Source organism: Dreissena polymorpha, chromosome 5, assembly GCF_020536995.1.
Source record: "Dreissena polymorpha isolate Duluth1 chromosome 5, UMN_Dpol_1.0, whole genome shotgun sequence".
Taxonomy (NCBI): Eukaryota; Metazoa; Mollusca; class Bivalvia; order Myida; family Dreissenidae; genus Dreissena; species Dreissena polymorpha.
Window position 1 is genome coordinate 1072254 of NC_068359.1, and position 13249 is coordinate 1085502.

The following is a 13249-nucleotide window of genomic DNA, read 5'->3' on the forward strand; positions in this document are numbered from 1 at the left end:
TTATGCGCCTGGGGTCAAATTTGACCCTGCTCTGGGGTTACAAAATTGAACATATGCTTATATAAGGCCTATTTTGTGAAATCTTTCAAAATCTTCTCATCCATTACCATATGGGCATGGGGCTATCAAATTTGCTATGTAGAGACATCTAATAGCCCTCTACCAAATTTGTTCAAATTATGCTCCTGGGGTCAAATTTGAAACTGCCCCGAGGGTCACAAAATTTAACATATGCTTATAAAGGGGCTATTTTGTGAAAACTTTACAGATCTTTTTGTCCATTACCGTTGGGGTTAGGGCTACCAAATTTGGTATGTAGTGACATCTTATTGTCCTCTACCAAGTTTGCTCAAATTATGTCCCTGGGGTCAAGTTTGACCCTGCCCCGAGGGTCACAAAATTGAACATATGCTTATATGAGGCCTATTTTGTGAAAACTTAAAAAATCTACTTGTTCATAACTGTATGGCATAGTGCTACCAAATTTGGTATGTATTGACATGTATTAGTTCTCTTCTTAGTTTGTTCAAATTATGCCCCTGGAGTCAAATTTAAAACTGCCCCGAGGGTCACAAATTGAACATATGCTTATAAATGGCTAATTTAGGGTAAACTTTAAAAATCATTCTTGTTCATAACCATTGGGCCTAGGGCTACCAAATTTGGTATGAAGTGACATCTTATAGTCCTCTACCAAGTTTGTTCAAATTATGCCTCTGGGGTAAACTTTGACCCTGGGGGGGGGGGGGGTCACAAAATTGAATAAAGCGCCTATTTTATGAAAATTTAAAAAAAAATCTTGTTGAAAACCATTCGGACTATGGCTACCAAATTTGGTTTGCAGTAACATCTTATTGTCATCTACCAAGTTTGTTCAAATTATGCCCTTTGGGTCAAATTTGACCCTGACCCGAGGGTCACAAAATTGAACATTATATACACTTCTTGCTTGCTTATTTTGTGAAAACTTTTAAAATATTCTTGTCCCTAACTCTAGGATCTAGGGCTACCACATTTTGTATGTAGTGAGATATAGTAGTTCTATATGTGTCCAATAATTATGTTGATGAAGGTGGCAGTGGTAATGACTTGATTTGTCTGTGAGATATGAATGCCAAAGTCTTCGTTTTACATAACATTAATTTTTATGTAAAAGTGGTGGTTCTTCATAAATTCTACATGTTCTTTGCAAATGACCTAAACAAAGTTGTTCCAGGAGTACCATATTGCCTGACAATCTTTTGTGTATTGTTAACTTAAACTGTACTTGATTCTAGCATGCCACTATACTTCTTTGAAGTAATTTGAGCAAATTTCTCTCTGTTTAGTAATGTATACATTGTTTAAGGTACATTATAATTTCACATTTTGTAGGTGGACTTCAGTATGTATGATCTACTTATGCTGCCACAATGTAAAGGCAACAATCACTGGGTTTTGCTGGTTGCAAGTGTTATGTCCAGGACTGTAACCATTTACGACTCGTTGGGTGGTAACAACAAGGCCTTGTTCGATTTGTTCTGGTAAGGTTCAAAGCTGTAATTCATTTTTGTCTTACCTGCTTGATATAGCAGTCACAGTAGCAGTTGGTGTATGTGCATTTAATGTGTGTCTCTGAGCTTATCCAAACTGTGATTCGATAATTGAATATGCCATTTTTAGCTCATCTATTTTTTAAAAAAAAACTATGAGCTATTGTCATCACCTTGGCGTCGGCGTTGGCGTCGGCGTCCGGTTAAGTTTTGCGTTTAGGTCCACTTTTCTCAGAAAGTATCAATGCTATTGCATTCAAACTTGGTACACTTACTAACTATCATGAGGGGACTGGGCAGGCAAAGTTAGATAACTCTGGCGTGCATTTTGACAGAATTATGTGCCCTTTTTATACTTAGAAAATTGAAAATTTTGGTTAAGTTTTGCGTTTAGGTCCACTTTTCTCAGAAAGTATCAATGCTATGGCATTCAAACTTGGTACACTTACTTACTATCATGAGGGGACTGGGCAGGCAAAGTTAGATAACTCTGGCGTGCATTTTGACAGAATTATGTGCCCTTTTTATACTTAGAAAATTGAAAATTTGGTTAAGTTTTGTGTTTAGGTCCACTTTATTCCTACAGTATCAAAGCTATTGCTTTCATACTTGCAACACTTATTAACTATCATAAGGGGACTGTGCAGGCAAAGTAATGTAACCCTGACTGGCATTTTGACAGAATTATGTGCCCTTTTTATACTTAGAAAATTGAAAATTTGGTTAAGTTTTGTGTTTTGGTCCACTTTACCCCTAAAGTATCATAGATATTGCTTTCATACTTGGAACACTTGCAAACTATCATAAGGGTACAGTAAAAGGACAAGTTGCATAACTCTGGTTGTCATTTTTACGGGATTATGGCCCTTTTTTGACTTAGTAACTTTGACTATATGGTTAAATTTTGTGTTTCGATCCACTTTACTTCTTAAGTATCAAGGCTATTGCTTTCAAACTTCAAATACTTTCATGCTATCATGAGGTTACTGTACCTGGCAAGTTGAATTTTACCTTGACCTTTGAATGACCTTGACTCTCAAGGTCAAATTATTAAATTTTGCTAAAATTGCCATAACTTCTTTATTTATGATTAGATTTGATTGATACTTTGACAAAACTACTCTTACCTGACATACCACAATAGACTCCACCCAAACCATCCCTTGTGCCCTCCCCCCCCCCCTCCCCCCCCTTATTTTTTTTTTTTTTTTTTTTTTTTTTAAGATCATCTCACAAATGACCACCACACCCTCACACTATACCCCCCCCCCCACCCCCCCAATTTTTTTTTTGAAACGGTTAAAATACACAAATATTTATTTTATTATTTTATGTTTGAAATACTGTCCAACCATCGCACCCAACAATCCCCCACAACCCCCCCTCCCCCCACCCGAATCCCCCCCCCTAATTTTTTTTTTTAAAGATCATCTCACAAATTACCACCACACCCTCACACTTTACCCCCCCCCACCCCCCAATTTTATTTTTTTTTTGAAACGGTTAAAAAACACAAATAATTATTTTTATTATTTTATGTTTGAAATACTGTCCAACCATCGCACCCAGAAATCCCCCCCCCCACTCCCCCCCCACCCCCACCCCCACCCACCCCCGATTTTTTGTATTTATTTTTGCGTTTTTTTTCGCATTTTTGGAAGATAATGTAATAAATTCCACACCCCCACACTATACACCCCTCTTCACTCCGCCCCTCCCTCCTTTGTGATTGAAAATGAGAATCCCTTCACCTTTAAAAAGAAAATAGATGAGCGGTCTGCACCCGCAAGGCGGTGCTCTTGTTAATATAGCTTACCACATATGTTCTCCATGTAGAGAAGCTGCAGCGCATGCGTTAACAAGAGATCAAAGGTCACATTTAGGGAGCTTTTTTGGCCAGTTCCAGTTATCATTCATCAGGCAATATACCAAACAAGATATTCAAAAAACTTTGTAAATCTTATTTGTTTTCTATATTTGGATCTTTATCATAAATATTAATTTGTAATGACCACCAACACTTTAAAAATGATAGGCTATATATAAATTTAAGCTTGCTTTCTTAGTTCATTCTTATTTATTATTGTGTCCTATATCTCACACTTATCTGTTTCAAATAATGTGTTAATAGATTCACATATATATATATGTTTGAAAACTGATTACCAAAACAATTTGGTATAGATAAAGTACCGCTTAAGTATATAGGCACATGATTTTTGTTGATTTTTACCAACAAAATATTTGTTGCAGCCAGTTCATGTGTCAACGAGCGCAAATTGTGAAAGATGGCTTGGAAAAATTCAGTTCAGAGTTCAAAGCGCCACCTTGCAACAAACAGCGCCATGGAAACAGCTGTGGAGTGTTTGCATTGATGGTAATAAATTAGCTTCATATTTCTATATAGGAGTCACTTTGTCGTACTGTCGGTCGGTCTGTCGGTCTGTCCCGAAATTTCATCCGATCTTCACCAAACTTGGTCACAAGTTGTATCTTGATGATGTTTAAGCCAAGTTTGAATATGGGTCATGCTGGGTCATCATGGAACGGTGTGTTGCGTGAAAAAAGTATGTCGATATCTCCAAGATCAAGGTCACACTTGGAGTTCAAGGGTCAAATGCTTGTCCGGGCCATAACTTTATCATTTATTGTGAGATTTTAAAATCATTTGGCAAATTTGTTCACCATCATGGGACGGTGTGTCGCGCGAAAGAATTACTTCAATATCTCGAAGGTCAAGGTAACACTTTCAGTTCAAAGATTAAAAATGGCCATACATGAGCTTGTCTGGGCAATAACTATGTCATTCATTGTGAGATTTTAAAATCATTTGGCACATTTGTTCACCATCATTGGACGGTGTGTCGCGCAAAAGAATTACGTCGATAACTCCAAGTTCAAGGTCACACTTTGAGTTCAAAGGTAAAAAAAAGGCCATAAATGAGCTTGTCCAGGCCATAACTATGTTGTTCATTGTGAGATTTTAAAATCATTTGGCACATTTGTTCACCATTATTGGACGGTGTGTTGCGCAAAAGAATTACGTCTATATTGGCCATAAATGATCTTGTCCGGGCCATAACTATGTCATTTATTGTGAGATTTTAAAAATACATGGTACATTTGTTCACAGTCATTGGACGATGTGTCATGCAAAAGAATTATGTCGATAACTCCAAGGTCTAGGTCACACTTGGAGTTCAAAAGTAAAAAATTGCCATAAATTTGGACTGCATGTCATGCTAAAGAATTCAAGAGTTCAAAGGTCGAAATTGCCATAAATGATAATGGCATTATCATTCTTAAAAATCGCCATAAATTTGATTCTCTTGTTTTGTGAAGACAGCATGCAAAAAAGTCTGTGTCAATGCGGCACGTGGGGGTATTTGTAACGTCTGTGACAAAGCTCTAGTTTGCTTAGTAAAGATCTGCATTAACTTTTATTCAACAAAATAATGGGAGAATGTAGAATATAATCATAGTACCTTTCTGTTGGTGCATTGGTTTTAAGAGCCTTGCATTTTTTTTTAATTTATAAAGGACATGATATTTCATATGTAATATCATAACCTGAGGATCAAACTGTGTTATAGAGTCCCACTTTTGTCAAATAACCCTGAAAAAAGGTTAAACAAGAAGGTTACTCATATTTTAATTTTTATGAATGTGTCATATAATGAAAAAAAGCATTCTCTTTGCTCCATTATATAATTCTGTATGAAAAGTTGTTTTTCAGTGTCTTAATGTGATTGTATATTTATGATGCATAAAACATTAATACTTTTCACTGTCAAACTATCGTTCTTGCAATTTTATTTTCAGAAATAGTATTTTTTGTGAACACTTAATCTAGTGAATATATGCTTTTCTTATTGCAAACAAATGTTGTTTTTTAAGTTAAGTATGAATGACTTACTTTATTTCCAGACTGCCAAATGTTTGGTCATGAAAAGCATCCCACAATGTTGCGACAGGCCCATGATTCATTTTATCGAGACTAGTCGTGAGACGCAGACTTCTGATTCATTGGGTGCGGCAAACATATCTGTGCGGCTCGATGACTTCACTGTAAAGACCCGCACAGCATTAAAATGGATATTATCAATATGTGTTGTTTCTCGAAAATATGTTTTTGTAGCAGGAAGTGCTTTGGGCTCGATTAATCTGAGAACTCAACAAAATATTAATAAAATCCTTCTGTGCCAAAAACATATTGACTTAAATTAATTAATCCCGATGGCGTAAATGACTTATCATTTCATGTTCATGAACCGGTTTTAAAATACTTTGTAGACTTATATGCTAGGCGGTGAGGACTTTTAGACCACCTGATAAACTTCAACTTTATTTGCCCTAGTTCAGTAACCGACTAAAGATATGCTAACATAATACTGATGACTGATGAGTCTGTTGTGTCTTATATTCTCATTGCTACTTAAAATATTAAGTCTATTTCAACGTTTAGACTAATAATAAGCAAATTCGTTAAATTGATATCCCCCGCCAAATAAGTTTTGATTATTGATGGGTGCAGAACTAACAGAAAAGTTTATTTGAAGGGTTGTACCCTTATCTCACTTATTTAAAAGCAACAACATAAAAAAACAATTGGCAATAACTCTTATTTAAGAAAGTGTAGGGTTATAGATTTTGTGCATGACACCTCTCCTCATTGATATCTTAACATCCATTAAATTTCATCTTTAAATCGTGTATAGTATCTGTGATATAGTCCTGTAAAGTAACATCAGACATGTACATATGTACTAGGGTTATGTTTCTTGTGCATGGCACTTATTCTCATTGACAATTATACACCCATGAAATTTCATGTTGAAATCTTGTATTTATAGTTTCTGAGATAAAGCCCTGAGAAGTTACATCATACAAAAACAACAAAGGGCAATAACTCTTACAGTCCACTCTCGTTATGTCGACATCGGATATCTCGATATTCTCGATATGTCGAAGTAAAGCTCAATGTCCCAACTTTTTTCCTTCTTTATCTTTATAAATAAACATCGCATATCTCGATTTTCGTTATGTCGAATAATTCGATATGTCGATATAAAATTTTGTCCCGAGTCCCAATTTTACATGTATTTACTGTGGTTTATCTCGAAGTGCGAATAACTGTCCCAGTTTCAGCAAAAGGTGAGACATTTTTTCTTTGATACTTCGCCGTCTCGCTTCGCCCGGCTGCTCCCGATACTGTGCGGTAGGAAATTGATCCGTTGATTGCATCAATGATCACACGTGTGTAATGTCGTTAGCCATTAACACTTGAGTAAGGCCTGTCTCTTTAACTGTCACTTTAACATGAATTAACTGCAATTAATACACTGCCTGACGGAAGGCCGAAGGACTAATTGTTTTTAATATATAATAAAGTCAAGACTCAAAATGGCTTTTCATTTTTATTTGACCCTGTACTAATAATCGATTGAACTTTGCATTATGAACTACAAAATGTACATGTACACTTCAGTATTCCGGAACGTGATTTACGCATGTTCAGATAGAAAACCCTCGTCTTAATTGGACGTCAATTGCATCATAGCTATAAATAGCAACATTACCAGATGTTTACTCGACAGTTTAGAAAAATTATAACCGCATGTGTTCATGCAATTATGTAATACTTAAAACGTCATTTTAAGCATTTAAATAGCAAAATTAAACGTGCCTCGTAAAAACGCGTATACATGTATATCAGGTCGAGAGTATTATGCCACACAGTGACGGCTTTAGTTAGACCACTTAGCAGGTATTTATTTTTTCTTTGAAAACGCCTAATCAGATATCTCGAACTCTCGTTATCTCGATATTTTTTCTTGTTCCCGCCGACTTCGAGATAACGAGAGTGGACTGTATTTAAGAAAGTGAAGGGTTGTGGTTCTTATGCATGGTTCTATAAATGAGATATAGCCCTGAAAAGTTACATCATAAAATGACAATAACAAATAAGGGCAATAACCGTTATGTAAGAAAGTATACGGTTATGGTTCTCGTGCATTGATAATTATACACCCATTAAGTTTCATGTTAAAATCTTGTATAGTATCTGAGATATAGCCCTAGTTACATCATACAAAAACAACAAAGCGCAATAACTCTTATATCAGAAAGTGGCGGGTTATGGTTCTTGTGCATGGCACCTCTCCTCAGCTATATTTATACACCCATAAAGTTTCATGTTGAAAACTTATATTGAGTTTCTGAGATAAAGCACTGAAAAGTTTGTGAGTGACTGCACTGACAGACAGACCAACGGTACGTTTAAGTATATTTAGCGTACCCGGGGTACATTAAAGTATACTTAAGAGTACACAGGGTACTTTAAAGCATTACCCGAGCCGAACCAACAATTACCAATCGAGCTTATTGACATATGAAATAAATGATGAATGTGGTAACTATGATTGTGTGAAATATAATACAATAGTTTTCCTGAATTGATATATATATATATATATATATATATATATATATATATATATATATATATATATATATATAATCTGAAAATATTTTCTTAAATCAATGTTGTATCTTTGTATTAAAAAACTGCAACACTCAGGACTGGAAATTAGGCATTACCATATTTCTTTACAACGTAATGCACGTACATCATCGATATATATAACATTTAAAACGAAAATCGTTTTAAAATTCAAATGTTTGCATGGTGTTAGAACTACTGTTTTGATATCTTTGTTGTGAACAATGTGTTTAGGTTCAACGTCCGAAAAAAAGATGTCCGAAAATAACTGCAAGCTGTTAAAACGCGAAATTAAGTTGAATTGAAACAACAATGCGTTAAATTTTTTTTTTCATCAATCTGACATTTTTCACGGCGACTGATCAGAGCAATATCACGGGGGTACTGTGAAAATCGTCAGATCTCACGATCTGACAATATTAACACTTCACCGGTCTATTTCGTTTCCGTAGAGATAGCTAATGTCGTCCGTTTGTAAGCTCAAATTTGATTGGCTGACGGGTTCAATGGCTTATTCTAAAAATAAATGCTGCTCGAGCAGCATATTGCTGCTCGAGCAGGAATTTTGCTGCTCGAGCAGCATTTAAATGCTGCTCGACCAGTGAATTGCTGCTCGAGCAGCAATATGCTGCTCGAGCAGCACTTAAATGCTGCTCGAGCAGCATTTTTTTCTGCTCGAGCAGAAGTTAAAGTTTCGACCCCTTTGGTGTGCCATAGTAGATAGTTTATAGTTTATGCCAACATCTGCTGTATAGTTTTCATTAGTTGTCTGACAGTTCAAGGCTGCAGCAACATGTTTTACATGTACTTACTAAGTTCATTTTTCAACATTTGTATGTCCCCCACTATAGTAGTGGGGGACATATTGTGTTTGCCCTGTCTGTTGGTTGGTCTGTTGGTTGGTTGGTCTGTTGGTTGGTTGGTTTGCGCCAACTTGAACATTTTGCAATAACTTTTGCTATATCTCATGGAGCTGCACATCTTGAGTGGTGAAAGGTCAAGGTCAAGGTCATCCTTCAAGGTCAGAGATTAAATATATGTGGCCAAAATCGCTCATTTTATGAATACTTTTGCAATATTGAAGATAGCAACTTCATATTTGGCATGCATGTGTATCTCATGGAGCTGCACATTTTGAGTGGTGAAAGGTCAAGGTCAAGGTCATCCTTCAAGGTCAGAGGTCAAATATATGTGGCCCAAATCGCTTATTTTATGAATACTTTTGCAATATTGAAGATAGCAACTTGATATTTGGCATGCATGTGTATCTCATGGAGCTGCACATTTTGAGTGGTGAAAGGTCAAGGTCAAGGTCATCCTTCAAGGTCAGAGGTCAAATATATGCGGCCAAATCGCTTATTTTATGAATACTTTTGCAATATTAAAGATAGCAACTTGATATTTGGCATGCATGTGTATCTCATGGAGCTGAACATTTTGAGTGGTGAAAGGTCAAGGTCAAGGTCATCCTTCAAGGTCAAATATATGGGTCAAAATTGCTCATGTAATGTCACTTCTGCAATATTGAAGCTAGCAATTTTATATTTGAAATGCGTGTGTATCTCAAGGAGCTGCACATTTTGAGTGGTGAAGGGTCAAGGTCAAGGTCATCCTTCAAGGTCAAACGTCATATAGGGGGACATTGTGTTTCACAAACACATCTTGTTATATTTAAGTTTACACTAGTTATGTTTCGTGAAACATATTATGATTTATGTGTCACCTTCATTTACGGATCTCGTCATTTATCCATTTTTCACAGCCATAACATTTTAGTATATTTCTAGTCTCACTTTGCCCATTTTATTTACAACTTACATTGTGCGATTTTCATACTCGCTGGTTATATCTCTGTTCTGTGTTCAATTTTTATGATCAGCCTTTCATAATATTTCAAAATGGCAATGTCTACTATTTTACACCCATGGTAAACTTCACCTTAAATTATTTTCGCCTAGTAGGCAATTCGTTATCTTCATAGTGCGTTTTTGTTAATATGTTATCAAGCTTATATGCAGCTTTTGGTGTATTCTTGGTCAGTGCTTAGGCCACACAAGTGTTGACTTTACCTTACCATCTTCAGTTTATTTATATGTGCTAAATCTCTTTATATGATCATATTATCAGAGCTTTACATCCTCAATCATGTTTTTATTTGCACTTGTAATATATATCCGGACGACAGGTGGCAAGGTCTCTAACTATCTCTGCTTTGCCAATTACCTGTCAGCCTCGTGTTAATGGTTTAAAGGCACAAACAGTCTCATGTATGAGGGCTTTAATTTATGTTTTCTATTATTTATCTATTTAATGGAATCTTAAATAAATGCCCATTTTTAATCAATCATTGTCTTTGTTATTTTGTTCATGTCATATGAGTCCGTTTCTATTATTTATCTATTTGATGGAATCTTAAATAAATGCCCATTTTCAATCAATCATTGTCTTTGTTATTAATCGTTCATGTCATATGAGTCTGTCCGGTCTATGACCTTTGGACAATACCAAGGCGAAACGAGTCGTTGAAGCCGCGTCAGTATGCGGCGGCAAGTCGCATTTTTCCGCGAAACTTCGCATCTGTCCGCCGAGGCATGCCGCGATCCGCGACATGATGCCGAGTCGATGTGCATCATGAAATAAAAAATCTTTTTAAAATTATTTGTTACATGTAGTTCACAAATTTTGAAAGAACAATTATAATAATAATTAAAATCATAATAAATTTATTGTGCGCGGATTGTATTAGCATATACATGTAAGCATAGTTAATGTGTCTGGCCAATTAAGTTTGTTCCCCGCCCGTAGTGTATGTATTTCACACATAAACAAGGTCAAGTTATTATGTTTTCGCACATACAAGTGGTCAAGGCTCCAGCATATGGTGGATTTATAAATCAACTGCATGTTGATTTTGCTATTATATTTGAGCTGAGAAAATTAGCAGTTTGAAGCCACATCAATAATCAAGACGGTGACAACGTATTTGTTGTTTTGTTAAATATCAGCTTATTATAACTATTGTTTGAATATGCGTATATAAACACATTTATTTTGTTCATATTATACAGTAAAATATCGCTACTAATTACCCAATAATCCCGTATATTCCAGTTTTAAAGCAAATGCTGGTAAATATTTACGATACACAAACATTCTTGATATTTTCTTAAGTATCAAATACATTTTGGCATTTGTTTCTATTTATAGAGATGATGAAATAACGTCCAATCGGGGCGTTTTTTTCCCCACTGAACACGCGATTTACGCCTGACGTGATGTTCATGTATTTATTCAACACAACATACACCCAAACTTTCCAAACGACGTTCTACATGTATGTTCATGTATTTATACAACACAACATACACCCAAACTTTCCGAACAACGTTCTTCATGTCTGCATAATTTTCGTGCGCTTTTTATGAAACAAAGGATATTTTAGCACTGTTTATTTGACGCTAGAATTTGCCAAAGGTCGCGTTAGCATTAAAATTTGGAAGTGTGTTTCGGATTACAAATTTAATAATGATAATGGAACGAAACATTAACAGTTGCGCGTAATTAATTCTACGCTACACATACATGTATGTATATGTAGGTGGCTATCTTTTCACTCGATCCGCCGCGTACATATGCGGTGGTTTTACTCCGCGAAAGTACGCGAGGCTAATACAGACTCGGTGTCTTTGCGCGGATCGATGCCGAGTGCCGCGGCGATACGCTGCATGAACACACGATTCGGCCGCCGTGTACTATAATCTGGCCGTGGCGTAGCCGCGGATAATGTTTGTGCCGCGTTGGCTGTACTGTATTGCGTCTAACTCAGATTATGAACCGTTAGCTCCGTCCATTCTAACATTTTATTCAACAAAGTTATCTTAGGTGTAAGCGAGATTGATATTGATTGGCCAAGCTAGCATGCGCGCTTCCATAACAAAAAGTTCACGCGTGGTCGCTTACTATGGTGCAGACCAGGTTTCGCTTTTTGTTTAAATGCTTACGCTGACAATGAAACCAAATTGAAAACCAGTCTGGATTTGAATGGCAGACAATTTCGGTACATTTGAGCTGCTTGACATATTGACGCAATTTTCAATACTTAAATACATTTTTGTTGCAAATTTATGCGTACAAATACGCATAATTAAGCGTTTCCGAGAGCCCTGGTAGGTTACATGAACTTGTGTTTGGATGGAGGTTTTGTGCTGTAATTTTGTTTGTAGGTAGCTTACTTGCAGATTGCATTTAGGGCCACTTAGATTGAGCACACTTTCGTTTAAAAATATGGTTTATTTTCAATAACTTTAGACAAAAGGTAGGTATTGTGCTGTAATGTATGTGTAGGTAGCTTAAATGCAACTGTGCCTGTACAGTTAATTAAATTCAGAAAAAAATAATTTGGAAAAATTTTAAATTTAATTTCTTGGTATGGTCAATTTTTAACCAGGTTTTCCGAAGGAAAAAACTGGTTATTAGATTGGCGAATGCGGGCGGGCTGGCTGGCTGGCGGGCTGGCTGGCGGGCTGGCGGGCAGGCGGAACAAGCTTGTCTGGGCCATAACTTTGTCGTTCATTGTGAGATTTTAAAATCATTTGGCACATTTGTTAACCATCATTAGACGGTGTGTCGCGCGAAAAAATTACGTCAATATCTCCAAGCTCAAGGTCACACTTTGAGTTCAAAGGTAAAAAATAGCCATAAATGAGCTTGTCTGGGCTATAACTATGTCATTCATTATGAGATTTTAAAATCATTTGGCACATTTGTTCACCATCATGGGACGGTGTGTCACACGAAAGAATCACGTCAATATCTCCAATGTCAAGGTCGCCACGACTAAAAATAGATTTATTTTAAAACAAACTTACAAAGGGGGTTAATTTTGTTTGTTCATTTCAAAAGTTCAGTTTGAGTTGTCTCCCTTTATCAGATTTTTTTTCACAATGAAAACCTGGTTTTGTGACAATTTTGTCCCTTGTTTTGTTTTAATTTATAAATGTTCTTTTACTTTACAACTTATTTTACTATTATACTAGGACTGCAAGCCTTCATAATATACCACATGTATTCTTCAGAAACAAGTAAGAAAATAAATTAACGAAAATATGTAATATCTTACCTGGTCCATCAAAATGCTGCCTTCATATTTCCATGCTAATTTGATCTACACTAAATTTGATAAAATTCTCACTGCATGACAAGCTGATGATCTATC

At 36.1% G+C, this 13249-nt stretch overlaps 1 protein-coding gene across 9 annotated transcripts in view; it reads right to left on the reverse strand.

Annotated features, from left to right (window-relative positions):
• The window catches only part of LOC127832014 (uncharacterized), a 167825-nt gene extending 154576 nt beyond the window's left edge, over positions 1-13249 (reverse strand). For 8 of the 9 annotated variants that reach the window (XR_008026619.1, XR_008026620.1, XM_052357150.1 and 5 more), the window contains exons 1-2: positions 13154-13249; positions 5449-5598 (exon numbers count right to left, since the gene is read on the reverse strand). Coding sequence is in view for 6 of the 9 variants with exons in the window: in XM_052357150.1 (XP_052213110.1) it covers positions 5449-5519 (71 nt within the window). In the remaining 3 variants the exon portion in view is untranslated. The remainder of the gene's footprint in view (positions 1-5448; positions 5599-13153) is intronic. The other variant, XM_052357149.1, reaches the window with a different exon arrangement.